Raw genomic sequence first — 23,725 nt, forward strand, 5'->3', positions numbered from 1 at the left:
GAATTGCAAGCGAATATCAACATAAATGAGATTCACTGATAAACCATGTGATCAGTTCACGGCTGCGCTTGTCGGGCAGCGTTTTATTGCCGCTGCCGATACATTTTCACGGAAAGGTCTTCACTTTCTGTAGCAGCGTGGCGCTGCTAGCTGCGATGGCATTAATTTACTGCCCGTGAAAATGCACCCTGCAACGGGTTCTCATCATAAAAGTCTATGGTTCTCAGGCTCTTTCAGGCTCTTTGGCTCTATGAAACGAATGATATGAGAGAGCGCCAACACTCACGGGACACAAGCGACTCGTGCAGGCTGTTCTCTCTAGTTACAGTTTTATGGTGGCCCAGCATGCTGACGTGATCACTGATTCTCCTTCTAGATACTCTCTTCGGTTCGAAGCTTGATCGCATTCAGATTGCTGGGAAGGGAAAAAAAAGAGAACAGAACTGTCTGCATTGCGGGTTCTATAGAAGCAGGAGCCTAAGTTTATCGTATTTATGTCAAAAAGTATGCCGGGCATGGTGAGTTGTTGCTTAAGATCTGTTAATTACACGTTAAATCGCTGAATTACGAACACAAAGGAACATCATACTTGCGATCATAAATCCTCCAAGAGTTTGCTGCACAAAATAACGCACGCCCCTTCGGCGCAACTGAAACGTCAATAATCCTGATTACAGTCGCAGCTTATGTCACGTTGAATTTATTGAGCTATTAGTTCATTCCCGGATAAATGATTTCTTCGAAAATCACCTTCGTATTTGAAGCCTGATTCCGTAACTATCGCGCACGACAAAAAAGGTTTTCTGTTTAATCTTTTTTTCTGATTAGTAAAAATGACGTTTATCACATCTAATTCATCCTTTCCTCACCTGCAGTCACGCCTCGTGACGATATTTGCTTAAATATACTTACTAGTCGAATTTCAGTCAAACAAATGAACCATGTGCAATGCACCAAGTGACTCTTATATCATTATACCATTTCCTCACCGCCAAATATTATTTATTTGAATCAGTTTGACAGTGTGTGACATGTATTTTAGAATATTTATAAATAGCTACTGAAACTGTCCGTCCAGCTGGCATAATTTCTATTTAAAATTCCCAAACTTGTGGGTGTACATATAAAATCAATGTTCTGCGAATTCTGAACCCAATCAATTTTACTTTCATCATTAAATCTTATCTATTCTTTACCCAAGTTCACTGTCGCTAAGCGATTTCAACTTGAATTTTATAACCTAGGCCATAGCTTCTCGTTTATTTTGTCTGATTCATTGTTACTAACAATATTACATTTTTCATAGATAATGAAAGCGATCAAGTGTCCTACCGACGAGCTCAGCCTCTCCAACTGTGCTGTGATTAATCGTGATGATTTTCCAGATGATATAAAGTGAGTAGTTTGCCTACGACTTGCTTAAATTATGCTTGAATTAATTATTACAGCAATCAAAGAAAGCTGGTGTAGTAATAACAATGAAGTTTTAATTATTACTTAATTATTTTTTGAAAAATCAAGTTTGTTTGGAATTGTATTGAAAAAAACTTAATACATGGCAGTACAACTGAAGATGCAAAATTTTCTGAAACTCGTTTCACTTTCTTCATTTCCTCTGTTTTGCTGATGATCTATAAACCAGATAGTTTATTGTCAATCCCTCATTTCTAGCAATGGTTCTGTCATTGATCAGGATATTTGAATTGTCCGCAAACGAAGTACAATCTCATTACACCTTCTTTTTACCACAATTGTCAAATGTAATCTAATTCGGATTCGATTCGCAAGATTTAACAATGTGTATTGTCTCAGGCACATCGAAGTTACTACAGGTCCAAATCAGCATTTCGTTTTCACGGTAAAGACCCATCATGACATACCTCGTGGAACAGTCGGCTTCAGCTTGCCTCAACGTAAATGGGCAACACTATCCCTCAATCAGGACATCGAAGTTCGTCCTTATCACTTTGACCCAACATCGAGCTCTGAATTCCTCTGCACAATCGTCGTCGAAGCCGACTTCCTGCAAAAGAAAACGTGAGTATTAGAAATAATGAAACTTACAGCTTTAGGTTTAACTTTTTTCAAAAGCAAACCATGGATAAATCAATGGAATTGAGTAAAACTATTTTTCAGAACGACACTGGAGCCATATGACACGGAACTAATGGCGAAGGAATTTCTGCTGCAGTTCTCAGGTCAAGCATTTACAGTCGGGCAGCAGTTGGCATTCCAATTTCAAGATAAAAAGATGCTTGGACTTGTGATCAAAAGTTTGGAGGCAGCCGATATTGCAGCTATAAAATCAGGGCAGGACGCAAAGCCAAGAAAGACAAAAATGGGACGATGCCTAGGTGATACGATGATCCAATTTGAAAAAGCTGAGAATTCAAGCTTGAATTTAACTGGAAAAGCTAAGGGAAGAGTTGTTCGACAATCCATCATCAATCCTGACTGGGATTTCCAGAAAATGGGAATCGGTGGCTTGGACAAAGAGTTCAATGCCATATTCCGTCGAGCCTTTGCATCACGAGTATTTCCTCCTGAAGTCGTTGAGCAGCTTGGATGTAAGCACGTGAAAGGAATTCTTTTATACGGGCCGCCAGGTACCGGTAAAACTTTGATGGCTCGGCAGATAGGAACAATGTTAAACGCGAGGGAACCCAAGATCGTTAACGGGCCGCAGATCCTGGATAAATACGTTGGTGAGAGTGAAGCGAATATCCGAAGACTGTTCGCTGATGCTGAAGACGAAGAAAAACGGGTATGTTCCTCATATTTGTAACAATTTTTCAGGAAATCAATAGAAGGTACAGGTTTGACCTCACGAATTCTACTTAATCTTTCAGCTGGGTCCAAACAGTGGACTGCACATAATAATCTTTGACGAAATCGATGCTATCTGCAAATCTCGTGGTAGTGTCGCCGGAAATACCGGCGTTCACGACACTGTTGTCAACCAGTTGCTTGCGAAGATCGATGGTGTGGAGCAGCTAAACAACATTCTTGTCATCGGGATGACGAATAGGAGAGACATGATTGACGAGGCTCTGTTGAGACCTGGCAGATTGGAGGTGAGAGGGATGCAAGTTGCTGATTGTAGAAGCGGACTTTTTAAGATTCACTCTTCTTTCCATAAACCGTAAATTTTGTTTGACCATTATCAGGTTCAAATGGAAATTGGCTTGCCGAATGAACATGGTAGATATCAAATCGTGAACATTCACACGTCCAGAATGCGAGATTACAAGAAGATTGCACCTGATGTGGACCTGAAAGAACTGGCAACTCTGACAAAAAATTTTAGTGGTGCAGAATTGGAAGGTTTGGTAAGAGCTGCGCAGAGCACGGCTATGAACAGACTAATCAAGGCGTCAAGCAAGGTAGAAGTCGATCCTGCAGCAATGGAGAAGCTCATGGTCGGCAGGAGCGATTTTCTTCACGCGTTGGAAAATGACATCAAACCTGTGAGTAAAAACGTTGAGAACATGCAATTTTGATTGTACTCTGTACACTGTTCAAATTATTGCCGCAAAAAATGGATTTTTTTGTATAGTTGAACAAAATTTACAGGCATTTGGTACTAGCGCCGATGCGTTGGATCATCTGTTAACACGTGGAATTATCAACTGGGGTCGGCCAGTTGCAGAGATACTTGCAGACGGTTCACTTTATATTCAGCAAGCTCGTGCTTCCGAAGGTTCTGGTCTCGTTTCCGTTCTATTGGAGGGACCGCCAAACAGTGGCAAGACTGCACTTGCTGCACGCATAGCGAAAAACTCCGACTTTCCATTCGTCAAAGTTTGCACACCGGAAGACATGGTGGGCTACACCGAATCTGCAAAGTGTCTGTCCATTCGAAAGGTGCATTTTTACTCACGATATTATCATGCATTTTGGATCCCAATCAAATTCAAATCGAAAGTATTATGAGATGTCAAATTAAACAGTACCTTTGCTATAAAATTTCAGATCTTTGACGACGCATATCGTTCACAACTCAGTTGTATTTTGGTCGACAACATCGAACGGCTCCTGGACTATGGTCCAATTGGTCCACGATACTCGAATTTAACTCTCCAAGCGCTGTTGGTGCTTCTAAAGAAGGAACCTCCGCGTGGTCGCAAGCTGCTCATCTTATGCACAACGAGTCGCAGGTTTGAAATCTGAAAAAACAAGCTGAACGAGTAGCAATAAATTGTAGGTGGTTAAATATAATCAATAATCTATCTAACATTTCAAATTGTAGAGGTGTAATGGAAGATATGGAGATGCTGTCGGCATTCAGCACTGTTCTTCATGTACCCAACTTGTCGACTTCTGATCATCTTCTGGCTGTATTGGAAGAGGCGGATCTTTTCTCAAAGGAAGAACTTTCGTCTCTGCACGCTAAACTCCAAGGTCATCGGTAAGATCAGATATATAAATTATATTGCACATGGTTATTTTCATTTAAAAAATTTATACAATACAATAATGAAATTTTGTATCGATTCATCATTACAGCATATTCATCGGTATCAAGAAATTGTTGGGTCTTATCGACATGGCAAGACAAACAGAAGCTAGTTACAGGGTGCCAAAGTTCTTGTCGAAGTTAGAAGAGGAGGGTGGCCTAGAGTAGACGGGTAAACTTAGGCGAGAAATTTAAATTATTATTAGGCTAAGCAAATCATTATTATTGTAATTAGCGAATTTAGATGAAAACTCATGCTAATATGCTTTCTGTAGATTAGCACTTGACACTAATCTATTAATAAAATCCGAATCTCGGAGACGTACGATATTTACTAATCACGGAATTCTCATCCTTCGTTAGTTCGTCTGTTCACAGAAATCTACATAATTAAAATGTAATATAGCATTCCAGAGAATTTCGTAATCTCTCACTGAGATGTATTTATTTATACCAATGTTAGCATGGGTGTTGCATAAGCTAGCGTAACGCATTGTTTGAAAAGTTTTATTAATTATTGATATGATGCCCCGTACTTTGTTGTTATCAATCGCATTTTGATTGATTAAATCGTGTATATCGATATAAACAATTTTTTGCGCTATTTGTTGTTACACGATGCCTCCAATGATGGAAAATATTGTAATTAGACTCGATTTTAGTCATAATGTTGAAATCGTTAGTCGGTTGTCAAACACCGAGGAAATCTTAATTGTTAAAAACTTACATTTTTTGTCCATTGTTTAATCATAACTAGAGCAAAGTATTAATTATAGCTCGTTCTTGCGCAGGACTTGAGACTAGGATATTTTTATGCATTGTCTCGCTGTTGTGTTTGACAACAACAAACGCGAGACAATATACTGAAGAGAATATATTATATTAATGATAATTATGTATTTAAATATATATATGAAGCATATTATACAGATGAACGTTAGAAAAGACTTGATAATCTATGTAGTGTGAATTTCTGTAAAATACTGCCGTAACGCAGACTGCTTCTGTCATCAACTTTTAAACCGTAAATATCTTCGTCTTTGTAGGAATAAGTTATTCGAGTACTGTACGTTGTATTACATGCTTTTAACTACACCTTCAAAGCGATCATCCGAAATTGTTATCGATTCTTCGGTGTACCTTCCAGTAATAATCAGCCTAAACATAACTTGGTAGGAAAGTAACTTGAAAGAAACTTCTTCTTTAATATTATACACTTGTTGATTTTTGCTACTTCATTAAAAACTTTTGAAAAACTTGATATAAATTGATTTTCTCGACATCGTACGTATCTAATATCTCACACTTGAACAATACGTAATCTATGTAATTATTTTTTTGTACTTTACCTTATATTCTTGATGAATTGATACTTTGCTTATTTAAAAATTGTGTATTCGGTAAGAACGCATGTGCCTCAAATGTACGTACAGGTCATGTATTTTCGAGTGAACAGAAAGCTTCTGTCAATTACAAGCAGAACTTTCGGCGTATAAGAAAGTGCAAAGCGAGTTTCTATACTATTTCAGTTTTGCCGTTTTCTTCCAATTCACGTATCCAATTGTTAACGGAAACAAATTTAATAGTATAGCATTGGGATTGAAGACATGAAATGATTCATTTAGCAACTTGTCTTTACGCCTGTCTCTGGAACAAAAGCAGTTTCGAATATTTTTGAAAGCTATAAATGTAGTTTTCACGTTCAAAACCACCTTGGTTACAGTCATTGAATTTGAGTCTAAGGTACGAAAAAGATAAAGTCTGTACAAAACTAATGATACAGACTTGCCAATATTCAATAACTTCCTTCTTACTGCGCAGCCATAGTATTTTTTGAACTGATTATTTTACTGTATAATCATTCCAGATTTTTTAAATATTGAATATTTTTTTATAACCCATGTATGTACTTTGTTACATTTTACAAAAAATGATATAAATTTTATTGATTTGTTTTTTTTCCCATGATTAATACAGAATATTGTATATCATATATTTAATCTTCACGAGTATCAGACATGACTGATACAAAGTTCAGTTGAGCACTGAAATTTATCCCAAGTTCCTGATTTTCCGTATAAATATATCATGTAAAATAAGAATTTAGACATTGTAGACAATAGAAATGAAAATAGTACTTATTCATGTATAAATTCAACTAGTTCTTTGTGACATAAAAAAAAAGAATCGAAGGAAAACAAGTAGTAATGTTCAAACACGAGAAATTGTTTGATTAATATTGTTGTCGATATTACTATCTCTTAGTGTTCATATTTCTCGATGTATTAATATTAACATGTCTGTGTATAAATAAAATAAATTCAGTATCATATTACATCTCACCTCTCTGACGAAAATGGGTTGTGCAGAAACTAAGGAAGCACGTGAGAAATTTGAATTGGCCAAGTTTTACATAATTTCCTGGACATCCAATATTCGCCAGAGCTATTACTCCTTATTCAAAAACCGATATTTTCCATCGAAGATTGAACTAAATTCTTATTTTTAGGGTAGTAAACAATGATTACAAGAAAACACAAATTACATAGGAAACGTCAGATATATTTTTAGCTTTCAATGTATCCGTGTGTGTGTTTGTATGTAGTTAATGAATAATGAATAAAAATATTATATGAATTTGTTTTTTTTCTTCGTTTGCTACAATTACAATTTACAACTGAATATACACATTTTTTTTACATCTTTTTTTTTTTAGTCGTTACATATATTAATTATTTTTTTTAACATGTTTATGTTTGTTTAAGATAATTAATTTTTGTTTTTTTTTAAACGCTCATGCAACAACTAATATTTGAATCTTATTTCTCTCAGTTATAACGTATTATAAATAGTTACGTGATACTCAATCATAAATCAGCAATTTGTGAAACAGTAAATTACAACTGCACATACTTTATAACTCCCAATATCCAGTTTTGCCTTGGTATGATACCTGCATAACGGTACGATTTTTAAATTGAGTATTCGATTTATGGTCACATTGTCTATACGTTACATTATAAAACAAATTTAATCATTCTTACGCTAAAACACAAATTCAGTTTTATTTATTTAATTATTTTCGAAGCATGTTATTATATTTATATGGCACATCTCACGCAGCGAAGCTGCTATCGAGACCTTCTCAAACGTTTTTAGATTTCAATCTTGTCTTTGTAATAACATTTCGTTAAACACCTTGAGATATCTCGAAGCATGGCCACAACGTAAAATAAACTTCACAGCTAGGGAAACTGGGAAAATGATTTTTTAAGATTGTGCACAGAACTTGATAGTATCGCGAATGCGATTGACAAAATATCATGCGATTGTTCATTGATTGTTTTCAAGAGAATTATGTCGAGTGGACACGTTACTTACAGCGTGTGTGTTATAAAGGTATTCATTATTATTGCTATATGATTCGTGAATAGTCGGATTGCCACAGTCTTGTAGCCAGAAAATTTATCTAATTATTACGGTATACTTTGACTTATATTCCACAGATATACGTGAATTTGTATGGCCATGCTCGATAAATACAATAAAAGGCGAGAAAAAAACATTTTCTGTTACCTAATACTTAAATAATAATTACAGAGATATTGGTCATCAGTGTCTAAGCAATACGTATTGGAAAGTATCTGGTAACAAATTAATTAAAAGATGATGTTAAGTATTCATATCTGTATCGATTTTTACTATTTTTGCACTCTGTTAGCCGATAACAGACGTTTTTTCTGAAATCGGGAAAATATTCGTCAAACTTTACGCTTACCTATCTAATGGAATTGGAAATGATACGTGAATGAAAGAATTTAGAATTCTTGTGTTAAGATTTTGCGGATACAGAATTCTATGTAAAGGTAAAACATATTTACGTTAATGAGAACATCGTCACTTACTATCCAAACTTAATTTATAAGCATTTCCTAATCTACATTCTACTGGCACCATTGATTATTTGCACAGCCAATTTACAAAACTATGCAATCGGCACAATTTCAGGTATAAAATATACACCTTTAACGTTGTTTATATCGTCAAGTTTTACGTTGAACACTACGAAGTATTCACACTTGTAATTTTTTGTTACCAAACACCCTGCAATATATAACAGTACTTACGTAATTTGAATTTATTATTCTAAAGAACAGATTTACCAACGAACGGACGATAATCAGTTAAACGAAATGAAACAGTAAACATAAAATTTGTACACATGTTATTATTATTATTATTATTATTCTTGTTATTATTATTATGTACTTTTTACAGAAATTAGCCTTCTACTTTTTTTCTTCTGTCTTTCGTACAAATCATTCGAATGAATAAATAATTCAATTACACTCTTTTATTATTATTTTATACTTCAGTATCAGTACAGAGATTTTTTTTTAATTTTTTTTTTTTTTTTTTTGTACACGAATTATTGTGAATTTTAAGAGAAAAAAACTTACAACTTGATCGGTTTGAGATATGATTACAAATGGTTGAACCATTTTTGCAAACAAAAGTAAAGTGAGATTTATAATCGTTCAAAGAGCGGTCACGTTATTTAATCTGATTTATTATAATTATATCAGCACAGCAGATTCTGATTAAATTAAATATAAAACTTTTTTATTCTTACTGATTTATACGTTAAAATTTTTGGCAGTCATAGAACAGCTCGAGTTTTTTGATTAATTGTTTATTAATTTTTTTTTTTAATTTTGTTTATATTAGAGATTTGTCGTTCTTGCGGCGATTCCTTTCATAAAAGTAATATGTTTTATCAAATATGATCGAAGTAGATAATCTAATATAGGTATGCAGTTTTGCGCCTGAAACATATTACAGTGTGATTTAGAAGGGGATTCATGACGTATAAATATTAACTTTCGACAGCTAATTACAAGTCAGAGTTTCTAAGGAGGTACAATTTTTATCTCGAAGGAAAAAAAAAAAAAAAACGTCAACAAATACCTCAACGAAAAGTAGAATGCTTGAGTAGATTCGGAAAGAGTGCTGAGATGCGAATAGAGGATCGTTTAACACATCGTTAAATTTCAAGTTTTTTTTTTTTACCTCAAGTTTTGACCGAATAACGTAAATAAAAATACAACAAATAACTTGTAAAAATCTTTGACGTAATTATTTGATAATTCATAATATTTCTGAATTATTTTAATCAATAATTACCATCACGTCAAACCGCGTTTCAAATTGGTCGCATGAAACGCATATTTTCTGTATCATTTCTCGCATTCTCCACTCTTTCCGCAGTCGGTAAATATAATTTCCAGTTCCATCTCCAAGATAGAGAAAATATTACATAACAACTGACACAGTCAGTAAGAATACTTGGTGACATATATATTAAAATGAATCACGATGGTTTACAAGATGGAAATTTCTTTACGCTGATACACGATATCGGTTTACGCCATCTTCTCTTTCCGTGGTGACCAATTTGTTTGATATGACTATTAGACGCCTCTTTTTGATCTCCGATACTTCTGTCCAATTCCTGAAGTTTTCTCTCTTCTATAAAAAAAATTACAATTAACAACGAATGATCATGTTTCAAGTAAAATTCAGTAAAGTAATGGGACGTTTTACAATCGCAATATATAAACTCAATGTTAAAACATGGACAAAGTATATGAAACCTGATGATATCATCACCAAACTAAATGTTAGCACAAAGAATTACAAGTAGGATACGATGACGGGTTGAAAAAATATGAACACTGATAAATAATTTATGATTGGGTAGGCGAAGAATAAAAAATGGAAATTATCACCGATGATTGAGAATGAAAATAGGTACAGGGTTGAGGATTAAAAAGTCAAAACAGACGGCATGACATACCAGGGTGCAAAAAAAACTTAAAAAACACATGTTCTTCTATAAAGAAATTCATAATAGTCAGTTTGAAAAGTTATTCGTTTGACAGTTTCGAAGTGTTAGTTGAGTAAAAGAGAGACGATACGAGCGATTTGTTAATAAAAAATACCCCACCTATTGTTAAAAAAAGATTCTCAAAAATACAAGGTGAATTTAGGATCGATACGACGGACATGGGGTGCTAAGAAGAGTGAATAGAATAATAGTACCGCTTATTGAAAAATCCAGAATCCAAAACTGAAACCAGCTACGCATATGTCAGTGTTATAGAATGACGCATGTCTTTGAGAAGAATAATACAATACAGTTAGGCGACAAACGCTTTCTCTCATCTCTTCGGCCTAAATCTGAAAAGCAAAACCTGTGTGTCAAGAGGTTTTGCAGAGTATGGATGTAACACAAGATTCCGGTTGAATTTAACTGATATTAATCGTCTATGATGCAGCAATTTTTATACTATCTCAGTCTGTACTAGTTGTTAGTATGTAGTTCAAATGCAGAATGCACACTCCGCGTGCTTATCATTGGTGCACGTAATGTCTGGGACTTACCAATTGTGCGGGGGCCACCAATCTGGGCTTACAAGCAATTTGTATGAATCTACCCAATTAAAACAATTCGATGTAACACGACAGAAAAAAGATTAAATTAATTTTTTTTTAAAAAAGCTCAGATAATATGATCTTTGCGAGTGAAACTGAGGAAAGTAAGTTTCATTAAAAATTAGTTGGTTGACGAGAAGCGTATGCATTATAATGCAAAATTGAAGAAAAAAGGAAACATAATCTCTCGATACATTTATAGCTACGTATATAAGTTTGTTGTTATTACATAGCGTTGATTGTATAATTGACTTATTGCAGCAATAAATAGTAAATTATATGCATACAAGCCTATTTGTGTATTATATGACGCTCAAGGTTTTCATTATTAGCAACTCTAAGTGGTGTATAATTGTGACGCGACAAGTCTCAAGTCTTACGCCATTTGTAATGCGAGATACTGACCTTTGGAGCGATAATCATATAATATTAATTGCAGGTAAAAAAGGAAAAAAAAAAACCGCATATGACGATGTTTAATACTGACCATTGAGTTGATGTTCTGTGTAATAGGTAGGATTTGTTTCGACTCCATAATGGTGTTCTATAAGGTATGGAAGAACGGTCATAGTGTGCCATTCGTCACCCCTTAGAGGTGGTACAGGGACTTCTTCCAGTGTCTTAGGCGGTCTCCACAATGTCCACGAATGTTGCCTGATCTGCTGCAGCGTAAATCTTCGGTCGACTTCCTTTTGAAGCATTCCCTCTAACAGTGATCGTAAGGAATTGTCTACAGCCTCTGGTATTTTATATTCACCTTTTCCAATATTCTCATATAACTTGTAAATATTGTCCCCTTCGAAGGGGTATTCGCCTGTTGTAATATTATATCTACAAAGTAGAACAGTTGAACATACTATTCAAATAAATATACATACACGTTACATTTATTTACACACACTCAACTCGTAATAATAAGTAAGTCGAGACAACGTTTGCCAAATATGACGTACAATACAAGTATTGTGTCGGTTTCATATTGCATATCGAAATTTACATAATGTCGAATACATGAGTAAATACAAATTTTTACAAAGTATTAGTTAAAACCACGTTGAATTATTTTCTTCAAAATTTTGCAGATTTGCTTCTGTACAGTTTCAATTCAGACTCAAGCCAAGGTAGTTTTAAAAAATAATGCGGAAAAATTTGCAGAGTGAAATTTGACTCGAGAGTGTGCAATAACGAGTTGCATTATTTTAGTAACAAAAGCGCTAACTGTAATTACTTACAAAGTGACTCCACTGCTCCAAATGTCTACTTTGAAGCCAGCAAATGTTTCACAGCCATTAGCAATTTCTGGAGGTTGAAATGCCGGAGAGCCTTGGCCCGCCGTGCATGTGTCATCCTTGGCAAACATGTCCAAGGCCTGTAAAAAAATTTCAAGTATACGTAATTAGTTTCAATATCGTGTGAAATTACAGCATGAAGTATTATTTGAAAATAACCTAAACATAAAAAGTAAAATGATGTGAAAATGCTTTAGTACACTGTGAGGATTTGACTATCTAGTTCTAACGATTATGTAGCGATTAGAGGTGTAGCTAATCAAACATACACACCTCAGCTACACCGAGGTCGCTAATTTTCAGAGTACCGTCTAGCGTCAAAAGTAAATTTCCAGGTTTAATATCTTTGTGAACGATTCCCTTGCCGTGAAGGTATTCAAGGCCGTCCAAGAGTTGGTTAAAATATCCGTGCGCTTGCCAGAGCGGAAATTTCTTGTGAGGTGTGCTTTCCAGCATATCCTGAAAATAATACTGATAAGTTGGAAAAGTTTTGGCCTTCTTACGCAATTTCTGTAACTTTTACCCGCAACTATAAGCGTGGAAAATAAAAAAATAAACAAAAAAAACACGATTTTCTTAAAGTCATCGATAAGTAAAAATGTTATTAATGCAGTTTTTATAGTGTGTGAATAAACGTCTTTCTTACAAACGATTCTAGGGTGTGCCAATTACTGTGAAAATGATCTAATGGAGTCATAATTTATACGTTACATTGATATAACAGTATTTAAACAGCAAATATACAAAGAAGATTGTAAAAAGGAGGCAGAATGTCATCGGCTAGAAATAATTGAAGCATTGACCTTTGGAACGGAAAATTAATTCTAGGATTAGACATTTTAATAATGAGAAACAGAAAGCGTATACCTGTAAACCTCCCACGCAAAATTCCATTACCAAATACATCTTTTCTTTTTCGTGATTATATAAAACGTCCACCAACCCGATAACATTTTTATGTTTCAATATCCTCAGCATTTGAATTTCCCTAAAACAGAGACGAAAACAATCGAGGTTAATTCTTGAATTAGATTAAAAACTCTCTACGCCGAATATGCGAGTTGTTCAAAATCATCATAAGCTTGAGAAACGACTGATTAAGAATTGATACAACCATAATTAGCAAGTAATTGTATTTAAACTAGAAGGAGAGAGAGTGAATGAAATTAATAAAATGCAGGGCAATAAGATGTTGAATTTTGGCAAGTGAAATGGTATCGCACCGTTGAACATTGAGTTCGCCGTTGGGTATCCTGCGGAGTTTTTTTTTCTTCAAAATCTTAACAGCTCTCCGACAGAGGGTTTCCGAGTCGAGCATCTCTTTAACTTTTCCGTAACTCCCCTCCCCCAAAAGGTCACCCATAACATATTTACCAATTAATTTACATGTTTTCTTTTTTTCCTCATATATTATTTGGTCCGAATCCACTCTGTGAAAGAACATGTTGATATCGTCCAAGTCATAATTACTATCGTCGTTCTCCCACCTCACTGGCTCTATGTCGCTGAATATTTCATTATTTATCTCCTCGACGTCAGGATCACCTACTGTGATCCTACTGTCCATTTTCACAACACCGAATATCACTTAAATTACATAAATCTTTTACAAGTTAACCTAAAACACCACCGGCGACATCATTGTTGTACCGAAATCTTACCTCATACCAAGAGATGGAACATCGCTGGACACGTAAATCAATTTCGCGCCACCTAGCAAAGGAAATCAGAAGTATAAAAGGTAACCAGATGGTAAGCGCATGTTCAATCTTACCGCTTAAGCACCTTGAAAATTAGCTACAAAAACCGTCGGTACAGCGTGCTCATTTGGTAGAATCATTGATCTCTTATGATTGGTGGATAAGATGCTAGCTATATAATATTGATAGGTACTATTTAAAAAAACCTTCAATAAGTAATGGAAAAAAGCCCTACTGTTTAGTGAAGTATTTCCTTGCAAGGCTTTGCTGTTAAGGTTGTTAACTTGTTAATCGCAAGTCAAACCGCATTTATCAGACATCGCAGGTGATACCTGTGAACGATAATAAATAGAATTACCATATAAATTGAATAAGCAAATATTTTTATTTTCTATTTGCTGATAGATTGGAGTAATTTTCTCCTCAGCGATTTGCACGTTGTCTCAACACGATTTCCTGAAAAATGTTTGTGCCAGGAAAACATGTGATAGGGTCAAGAAAACGAAATGTAATAAATTATTTGATATATTCTTGTCTCGTTACACAGAAACGCAGCTGGCTTTTACAATCGGCTCCTCCGTGGCAGCCTTAATAATAGCTGATATATTATATGTATGTGTAATGATAGACAATACGTACTGCATTAAGATGACTATAAACCAAGTGCGAATGTCGCAGTACAATTAATGGTTGTAAATGAGATAGAATAGATTATTTACAATACCATTGTTAACCATTGGAAACGAGGTCCCCTCCCTATTTTGGAATGTTGTCTCTAGTTATGATACGTATCCTTAAACGATTATACTTATAATTTATAGAAATAATAAGTTAACTACGTTATTTGGGTATTTATAATAATAATTTATAAATCATTACAACTACACCACGTCGTCTTTTTTCCCCATATAAGTGGACAGTACATATTTAATCTTCAATTATATATACCGTCGGATTTGTACTTAAAGTATAATAATATTATTTGGACAGAGTTATTTAAGCCGGTTCAATTTTAGATCGTCCTCACATGCGAATAACGGGTATTTCGTTGCGACCAATTCTCGTTCTAAATATAAACTAAGTAGATCGCAGATTACTATTTCGAGTAAATATCATTTTGCTTATGACGGTTAATACCGATGAAAATACTTCTGGAAAAGATTGAAAATGACTCGGATGATCGGGATGAGTTTAAGTAATGCGAAACATTTGTTCTCCATTACTTTATTCGATACAGGGAGAGAAAAATTTCTCACGAAACTCACTGGATAGCGTGTGTTAAGACGTTGCATGGAATGATTGAGGGTGTCGTGCGGCGATTGCCCGCTGAATAATAAATAGCTAACAGTTGTAAATATCTGTCTCTCTTTCTCTAGTGATCACACTTCCGCTATAGGCAATATATAGTATCTATATACTAATGACTATTTATTTAGAGTTTTAATAACACTACGTAGGCCTTTTTGATTTTGCTTAAGATACAGCTTAATTGCATGAGTCAAGTTTGGTTTTTTTTTCAACCGATGCAACGTTATAAAACTACGTTTCTTCTATAGTACAATATGCTAATTAGAAGATTTAAGTGATATATTATTACACTAAATTTATAATTATGTTATATAATATATATAATATGTTGTATATTATTTTATTATATAATTTCTATAATTTATTATTATAAATTTCACGTTGTTTTCGAATGGCCCCAATCTGCAAAAGAATTACATCGGTATGTTAATAGATGCGAAATGCAAGGTTCCAGCGTTTGATCACCTGCATGCATCGGGATTAAGTTTATGCTAATTCTTACCGATTTCGGAATTGCTTGATGCGTTAATTCTTAGGCTTGGTAATACAGTGAGAAAATTTGAACAGTTGATTATTAAGTCGAAACGCCTTCGCCGTGTGCGAATGTGTGCAGCACTCGCACACTAGCGGATGCGTGAAAAACATTTCAATCTTTCGATCTTCAACTTCAGTGCAGAAACATCGACGAGCCGGGATCCACAGGTATCCGTCCGCCGCTAAGCCCGGGCGTCGTAAACCCGGACGACAACGGTTTGCCCCTCCAAGGATCACTTCGCGGTGATCAATGTTCACAATTAATCATTCACCTTACGCCGGTCATTTCTGAAAGAGGCACAACGACGCAGGGGATGTTTACATCAAATTATTATGTTTATGATCAATGCAGCATAAGTTATACGAATCAATTCACAAGCTACAAATTCGAATTGGAATTAAAATGATGATAAAACTAAATTCTTGCCATGAATATGTGAACCTTGGAATAGTTGGTAATAGCATACAAGAACTAAATACCATTTTATAGTCAAAATAAAATCGCAAGTGAGTAAACGGCAGCCATTTTGATTTTTACATGCAGCATTGAGTTTACGTGATGACATTTATGTGCGTAGGATCGATCGATGTAAGCTTTGCTGTCTTTTGACTTCTCTTTGCAGGAAACTGGATTATATTTCCTCATAGATATTCGGGAAATTTCGATAAAACTAGGATTCTCACCTTTTCCTCGGTGATGCTGGTGGCTGATGTAATTCTCTGAGATGGTTCGAGTCTCCGCCGTCTCTCCTCGGCGGCATCGGCGTCAAGACTCACGGTTGTTTGCACCGGTTGGGCGACGACCGAGGCGTTCACATGCCGAGTCTTGATCAAGGGTGGGTTCCGGGATTGCGGTACCGCGAACGCCCTACGCAGGGCGCCCCGCGGTGGTGAAGGAGGCGGGTACGATATTCCTGCGACGATAAGGTCGGGGGCGATTATTGGTAATCCGACGTTGATTAAATACCTCGTTTACGAGGAACGAGGTGAAGGGACGAAAAATTGGGGACGGATATTGGGATATTATGTTACTCGTAATTGATGGCACGGAAATGATCGCTGGTCCGCGGCAATATACATCACGCAATAGTATAATCTATATTTATCAGTACAGAATTTCATCACCCTTGACTTGGAGAACGGATGAAGGAGCTATAACAACTCGAAATAATGAGTATACAGAAAGAAACAAGAAGTTTGGTGCATTGACATCTGATGAATTTCTGGTCCATCTATTAGTATTCCTCAAGCCAATTATAATAAGTTTATTTGAACTGAGAATGGACAAGGTGTTAATCTTGATCTTCGACGTTATGATCACTGGACGCTTACTGGTTACCAAATTTTCAACTTAAAACGGTAGATCGAATGATACAAATTTAGACCAACCTCTGTGTCCAGGAGACAGGAGAGTATCCTTGCTCTTGGTGATCTGAGGAACGATCAGGAGAGAGTTAGGCGGTGTTGGCGAGACGGTTGACGTTTGTGGTGACGTTGCAAGGGTCAGATTCGGCAAAGACTGACCTAGACCCGAGTACGCCGGTACTTGGACGCTGAGGGTGTTTGGCGTCGGAGATTTGCAGAGGAGCGAGCGCCTGGAACGGGACAAGAATTGAAGCGAAGTCCGCATGCGGGTGGAGAAAAATTGACGTAATTTAATTTACCTGACTTGCAGAGGCCTGAGATTGTGCCCGGCAGCTGCAAGTTCACTGCCACCCTCTTCCGAGGACACACTGGAGGCACGGGGAGGTTCGTTCGTCTCGACGCTGACATTCCTGCTGGGATTGTAGCTGGCGACGAAGCTGTTGCTACCGGGAGAAACGCCCTCCATCTCCATGCTTCCGCTGTGCAAAAACCACGAGTCAAAATACAGTCGAAGTGTAAATGCGAATGTAAATTTGTCGAGTAGGAAGATGTTGCAGGGTATAACAGCAGTGCTATCCCAACACTACATCTGCATGGCATAACGCTGTACGTCCCGGACGCGAGCTTACGAGACGAGGCGAGGAGTGCTGGGAGTGGATATGCAAAACTAGGTAAATCCGTGAGAAAAAAACACAAGGCTAGTAAAAAAAAAAAAAAAAATAAAAAAATAAAAACCGAATAGGAAATGGTGCTTCACTGTGCTTTCAAGGAGAATAATTCCCTCCAGGTGGAATAGATTTATCTTCGAATACTCCGGATACTCGTTAGATTCTATATACATAGTTGGGCTACTCGCAACATTCGATTTCATATTCAATAAGTAATTCAATCTCCGTGCTAGTCGTACCTGTGGCTGTGGGCCAGACTGCTGACCCGTGAGGCTCGGCTGCTTCCGCGAGGCGTCCGACCCAACACACCTTCAGCATCTTCCACGTCAAAGTCCCCGTCTCCGAGGTAGGTGCTGGCTTGCCTGCTGACAGGGAGGATCGGCACTGTTGCCGCACCAACCACGGGGGGCAATTTCATTCGCGCAAACTGCTGTTGCGCCTTGCGAAGAGATTCGACCCAGGACTGTAAACAATTAAACGAGCAACGTTAAATAAATAGGTGAAGAAATGGCTTGGTTGAGGTGTTATAAAAATGACTACCGAATGTTTCGTTCACTCAACGAGTTCCTAAATAAATTTCAGGATAAGAGGTAACGGAAACAGCTGAAGAAGTAAATGTATAATAGAAAAATTGTAAATTAATGAATATATCGACTACTGAGTGTATAAATAAATGAGTCAGCAAAACGCTCAGCGTCCCACCTTTTTATTTACTAAACTACTTTTCTGGTAACAACTGCCGCGTTTTTTGGTTACACATGTTTCCTGATATATTTCTTAGTGAAAAAAAAAAAAAATACTAAATCAAGTTTATTTATTTAGTAAAAAAATAGGACATGTAAACAAATGGTTGAAATTCGTATTTTTCCACGAAAAAAAGATTTTCTGCTAATCTACCATTAAAATCCGAATGTCTATAGAAGTTTTTTGAAATTTTTCTATTTACGGTCTTTGTTTGTCCGCCATATTGGATCTGCGATTTTGAATTTTAGAATTTTGAGTTTAGATTCGTAATCAGAGACCCCAGAAGCCTACGCATGCAAAATTTCAAGTGAATCGCATGTAAGGAAAAACGTATGCATGAAAGCGTTATAAGAGGTGGGACATCAGCTTACCTTGGCCAATTTCGGCTCCCCAGCGCTGAGTATAAGTGCGGCACATGCTGCGCCGTAGTCGTTAAGGTAAACCAGACCCAGACTGGATGGTTCCTTGAGCTCGTTTACGCGGATGCGGTCTACGACGTAGGGCTGGCGGACTATCCTGAGACCACCAGCCGCGCCTCCTCCAGACCCGCTGCTTGACGAGGTCTTTTTCGTTGAGGGTTTGCATACAAGCAGCATGTCAGTAAGCAAAAGGACTCGCACCTCCATCTGAAACAATCGGAACCGTAACATAAGACGAAATGAAAGAAAAATCCATCGCACGTTTACAATTAGTGAATCAAAGGACTTTCTGGTAACATTTCCTACTAGTCCCAAATAGCACACGGTGTATTCACATTTAACTTATCGGAGGCAGGCAATGAAGTCAACCGATCGAAGACTGACGAGGAAGACGCATTTGTAGCCAATAACTGACTACATGTCAACCATACGTTCACGAATGTCCGCTAGCTTGTCAATTGACAGTCAATAATGTACGAGTTGACTATAAATTGACTTGTAGTCATCAAGAAATAGTCAAAGCGAAGCTTTGAAATTTTTAAAATTATTAAACCGAATTTCATGTGGCATCCGATTATTGTTTTTTGACGTTGGCTTGGTCTTGGCGTTTGTGCGGACATTCGTAGACGAACGGTTGGCTGAACTACAACTTTTGGCTAATCGACAGTCAGTGTATGTGGATTTTCTGCCAACTCAGAAGTCAAATATTTCATTTCTTGAAATTTCGACAAGTGTGCTATCCAGAGTGTAACCCGAGACAGGATACACAGGAAGCAATAACAGTGTTCATAAATCATACCTTGCTCGTGGCACCGTCCCGTAATTTGAATTCCCCTTCCCTGAGAAGGGTCCTCGGTGCATCCTTCGGGCACCCAGGCATCGGCGTAGTCATGATGTCGAGGTTGCTGTGAGCTTTGACTAATCTGTCAAGCTCCTCGTCTCGAGACTCAACGACTTCGTAAGTTTCAAGACGAGCAGCGGCGCTAGCCAGACGAGCGGTCTCCTCGCTTCGTCTGAGAGCAGCGTTTACCGAAGCAACGAATTTGTCTACGGATTTAATCTGCGACAGATAGAAACTCGTACTTCAGTCAATGATCGAGCATCGTCGTTCCCGAATCAGGGACGTCATGGCTTACCATCATCGTAAGTTCAGACCGCTGTTCCTCGTGCTCTGTATTCTTGTGGACGGCCTTCAGCAATAGAGAATATTTGGTCAGCCTTTGCATCGGCTTCACTAGAATGTCCAGCAGCCTCAATCGATTGCAGTCTTTTTGCGTTTCGCACCACTGCAGGAGAACCATGAAAAGATAAGGTGATGGTCAGAGCTCGAATGACTTAATACCCTTCGAAATTTATAACGTTTACAATATTGTACGATAAAACTTGAAGATTAAACGAATGAATTGCAATGAGATTTCTTTTAGCAATGTGACATGGATCGCTCAACGAGGTACTGATCAGACAGCTGTTACTAGCAAGCTGATTCCGAATAGTCTGAGACTCTCGTTCGACGCACCGACGTTTAATACTCCTACCCTCGACTATAAGGAGATGGCGAGGGAGTCCTGTACTTGCGGTATTACCTAAGCCAGCCCGTTCCACCGCAAGCCCTCACGTTCACCGAACTTTTGTACTTCGCGGTTAAAATGCCTTGCAGACTTGAGTCCCCCGCTTGTAAATTTCAACCCAGTTGTACACCGCAGCCGGTGTTATTACCACGTTATCCTGGATACCAAGGATTTTCCCGTACAATTGCCCCACGGTCCCCGATTCGCTCGTAGGTACAATTCTATTGACGTAGTGCGCGGGGGAAGGGGATGAAACGGGATGAACAGATTGGAAGGGTGGAGAAGGCACCCCAAATTCTAACTTACGCACCCATCACCCGTACTATACGTTATCTAGATAATTTCATTTAACGTAATCATGTTACAAGGACACGTATTTTTTTTTTTTTTATCTGCCATTAAACACTTTAAGGAATTGAACCCACCCTCCAAAGTAAGGCATGTTGAGGAAAGATTTGTCACTTTCACCCACAAGAATATAATATTTTTCAACCCATCCAACTGGAAAAGTTTTCTCATAACGAGAAATGAAAAATGTAATTTTGTCATTGAAAAGAAGAAACCGTTTCACTCTCTTAAAGTGTTTAGTGGTACAGAAGAAAAAAAAAAAATAACTGTCGCTTAGTTTTTCGTCTACTACAACATTATTGCAAAAGAAATTTAATCGGAGAGATCGACCTGGGATAACTTCCTTGTTAGTCAAATTCACGGCATCTTTTACCTTACGGAAATCGCGTGAGGTGAATTGAAATTACTTATTTCATCTCCGTCTACACAAATCAACTTCAGGTTTTTAAATCCTGCTTACCACGAGATATGCCGTAAATAATTCGTTGTCGTTCAAACGGTCCCTGCAGTACTGTTGGCACCTGCTCTGCTCGGCGCAGTATCTCGAGTAGGGTGCAAAGGTCTGTTCAAAGGTCTCAAAGCCGTGAAGAAGGTCGCCGGGGTCGAGAGGCAGCCTTGTGACTCTAGCCGCGTTGACCATGGCCAGAAGATGTTCGCACCAGAAAAATCGGTTCGCGGCATAGATATCTGGAATGTTACCAAAGAGCTTCGTCCTGTCGACTTCCATCAGGATACCGCAGGCCTGTAGGCTGCATAGGCAGGCCATGAAGAGCTGGAAACAAAGCAGCGCGGTCAGCAGTCAAGTTCCTCGACTTTGAGGAGGGCCGATGTCAAGTATCAAACGAGATCTTACGTCGGTCACCACCTTCAGCGTCCTGATGTAGGCGACCTCTGTCTGCGCCAACTCCCAAAGTGCGGTTTGCTGCTGCTGTTGCTTTTCTGACAGTCGGTCCGAGGCCTCCACTATGTCGCGCCAATCCTCCTCCAGGGCGTAAAGACCTACACGAATGTCAATTTACCTCAATTTACATTTGGAGAAAGGTCGGCTTCAACTTTGGGTTCGTTCCTAATTTAGGGTCGCGCGATGTCTCCTGTTCAATACACTGCACGTCACGCTATTGTCAATTAGTCCAAATTGATGTTCGCTGATCTATAATGTCTGAGTATTTTTATACCGTGTCAATCGTCGTAAATATTTCGGTCGGATTTTTTATAATATCAATCACTCGTACTGGTGAAAGTTGTACTGGATTAAATATGACAAGTATGATGAATCAGCATTACTTGCCGTTTATTTTATATTGAAATAGAATTTTGACTGTGTTTCGTCCTCTTTCAATTGACAAAAATCTAGAAAGCGTCATTGAATTGCAGTTCCTTAATATTTTAGAAATTGAGAAGGATTAACTGTACATCAGAACGGATGGTTCTTGGTCCATTTAGAACTCGAGCCATTGAAAACCGAAGTTGAACGATCGGCTCAACTTCACAAGGTTCTCATCGACTTCTATTGAAACCAATTATATTGAAGTTCGTTGAATCCGTTTGAATTCAGCACTTACCAAACGTGAACAATATTCAACTTCCGATTACCAGAATCTTCAATATATGCATACAGGATCTTAACGGGTACAACCAGTAATGGAAGATCAAATACAATTCCATCACATCGCGATCATGGAACTGTGGTATAAAGCCTTTGATTCTTTATCTCGGTAGTTGAATTGGTCGTTTTCACGCAATTACACTGTCTCAGAACAAAGTCAAGCTATTGTAACATTTTTTGACCACTTGAGTCAGATTTCACCAAACGTTTGTCACCCAGCAAGACACCATCAGCATTATGAGAATGCAGCTGACATGCTTTTCCTTGAGAAAAACCTCACGTAACAAGTAGAAACGTTAAAGTGACAGCATAGGGGAAATGAAGTGATCCTCACCCTCTTCGTCAGCGTCGCGTTCGCCGACGTAGGGTAGCTGAATGTCGGTGAGTCGTGGCACCCCGTGCTTGGTGTACTCGTTGAGTTGTTCAACGAGCGACTCCATCTTGGTGCCCTTCGTGTTCGTGAAGAAGCCACTCCACCGCTGCTTGCTGGCCTTGAGACTCGCCGCCCCCGAGGACGATTTTCCGCTGGGTGTGGAACCGACGACGGCTGGATTCTCCGAGTCAACGCTCGAGTCCTCCGTAGACACGCTGAAGAATCGGCTGCTGCGGCCCCGGCAGCTCTGCTGGATTGGATTATGAAAATGGAGAAAAAATGTTGTGAATGAGCAGTAGACAGTGGGCTTGAATAATTGTGTTTCAGGATGAGAAACTCGCTTCTTTGGAAATACTTTTCCCTTTTCACTTACAACTTGTCTGCAGATCGACCATTTCTGAGATTCATGAATTCCGAGTTTTCTATGATTGTTCGTTGGTTGGTGTCTTCTATGTAAGTATTGGTATGGATATTAGTATCTAAGGTACCTATGCATTTTTCCAATGAAAAATCTCATATTGTTCCGTACTGTGAAATAGGATGTACGAAAAGATGCACTAGACTATTATTACTTATCTGACAATAACGCTGCCTAGATCTGGCAACTTTTCAATGTCTCATGCAGCATTTCTTCGGTAATACTGCCATCAGTTTCATGCCAGAGAAACTGGAGCTGCACATATCGCAATATTGAAATTGCTCTTCTTGGCTAACTCTGGCATTCAGACAGTTAAAATGTACGCCTCGTCTATACTCTCAGTATTCGAGCAGCTATCTTTTAAACATTTTTCAAATGCTTTCAATATGCACATAAGATTGAAAGAGTTCCAATTGTGTTGCGGGTGTGCGAAT

General features: G+C 37.7%; 3 protein-coding genes across 17 annotated transcripts in view; 1 reads left to right on the top strand and 2 right to left on the bottom strand.

Annotated features, from left to right (window-relative positions):
• The first annotated feature begins 360 nt into the window (after nt 1-360).
• Nucleotides 361-6,791, top strand: LOC124179713 (vesicle-fusing ATPase 1-like). The gene is made up of 10 exons (XM_046564398.1): nt 361-518; nt 1,307-1,395; nt 1,813-2,037; nt 2,137-2,764; nt 2,850-3,074; nt 3,168-3,467; nt 3,574-3,864; nt 3,973-4,157; nt 4,250-4,408; nt 4,507-6,791. Exons 1-10 carry the CDS (start codon nt 495-497, stop codon nt 4,622-4,624), a joined length of 2,244 nt encoding a protein of 747 aa, XP_046420354.1. The 5' UTR covers nt 361-494; the 3' UTR covers nt 4,625-6,791.
• A 2,260-nt stretch (nt 6,792-9,051) lies between these two features.
• On the bottom strand, nt 9,052-13,895 carry LOC124180010 (serine/threonine-protein kinase STK11). Of its 3 annotated transcripts, XM_046564976.1 has the most exons (7): nt 13,464-13,895; nt 13,108-13,228; nt 12,514-12,699; nt 12,184-12,320; nt 11,439-11,782; nt 10,901-10,949; nt 9,800-9,985 (listed from the first exon to the last, which is right to left on the bottom strand). In XM_046564976.1, coding segments are annotated over exons 1-7 (1,182 nt in total). In that variant the 5' UTR covers nt 13,808-13,895; the 3' UTR covers nt 9,800-9,984. The 3 variants fall into 3 exon arrangements, with proteins under 3 accessions (XP_046420929.1, XP_046420932.1, XP_046420930.1); XM_046564973.1 differs by lacking the exon at nt 10,901-10,949 and having other exon boundaries at nt 9,052-9,985; XM_046564974.1 differs by lacking the exons at nt 9,800-9,985; nt 10,901-10,949 and adding an exon at nt 10,559-10,696.
• Nucleotides 13,896-14,449: 554 nt separating this feature from the next.
• LOC124181203 (pleckstrin homology domain-containing family G member 5) overlaps nt 14,450-23,725 on the bottom strand; it is a 185,482-nt gene continuing 176,206 nt past the window's right edge. For 11 of the 13 annotated variants that reach the window (XR_006870403.1, XR_006870406.1, XR_006870404.1 and 8 more), the window contains 12 exons: nt 22,835-23,123; nt 21,748-21,893; nt 21,355-21,666; nt 20,115-20,264; nt 19,778-20,038; nt 18,931-19,185; nt 18,055-18,278; nt 17,447-17,626; nt 17,172-17,377; nt 16,467-16,696; nt 15,751-16,070; nt 14,450-15,650 (listed from right to left, as the gene is read on the bottom strand). Coding sequence is in view for 1 of the 13 variants with exons in the window: in XM_046567530.1 (XP_046423486.1) it covers nt 16,065-16,070; nt 16,467-16,696; nt 17,172-17,377; nt 17,447-17,626; nt 18,055-18,278; nt 18,931-19,185; nt 19,778-20,038; nt 20,115-20,264; nt 21,355-21,666; nt 21,748-21,893; nt 22,835-23,123 (2,259 nt within the window). In the remaining 12 variants the exon portion in view is untranslated. Of the gene's footprint in view, nt 16,071-16,466; nt 16,697-17,171; nt 17,378-17,446; nt 17,627-18,054; nt 18,279-18,930; nt 19,186-19,777; nt 20,039-20,114; nt 20,265-21,354; nt 21,667-21,747; nt 21,894-22,834; nt 23,124-23,725 lie in introns of all 13 variants that reach the window. The other 2 variants (XR_006870405.1, XM_046567530.1) reach the window with 2 other exon arrangements.

Source organism: Neodiprion fabricii, chromosome 4, assembly GCF_021155785.1.
Source record: "Neodiprion fabricii isolate iyNeoFabr1 chromosome 4, iyNeoFabr1.1, whole genome shotgun sequence".
Lineage (NCBI taxonomy): Eukaryota > Metazoa > Arthropoda > Insecta > Hymenoptera > Diprionidae > Neodiprion > Neodiprion fabricii.

Bases quoted from the DNA above. Each gene is read 5' to 3' on its own strand.
- LOC124179713 (XM_046564398.1), top strand. From the start codon at position 495: ATGTCAAAAAGTATGCCGGGCATG. The intron at 519-1,306 runs GTGAGTTGTTGC...CATTTTTCATAG, and splicing joins CAAAAAGTATGCCGGGCATG to ATAATGAAAGCGATCAAGTG. The intron at 4,158-4,249 runs GTTTGAAATCTG...TTCAAATTGTAG, and splicing joins TTATGCACAACGAGTCGCAG to AGGTGTAATGGAAGATATGG.
- LOC124180010 (XM_046564973.1), bottom strand. From the start codon at position 13,807: ATGGACAGTAGGATCACAGTAGGTGATCCTGACGTCGAGGAGATAAAT. The intron at 12,321-12,513 runs GTGTGTATGTTT...ATTTTTTTACAG, and splicing joins GCGACCTCGGTGTAGCTGAG to GCCTTGGACATGTTTGCCAA. The intron at 9,986-11,438 runs GTCAGTATTAAA...TTTTTTTTATAG, and splicing joins CACAGAACATCAACTCAATG to AAGAGAGAAAACTTCAGGAA.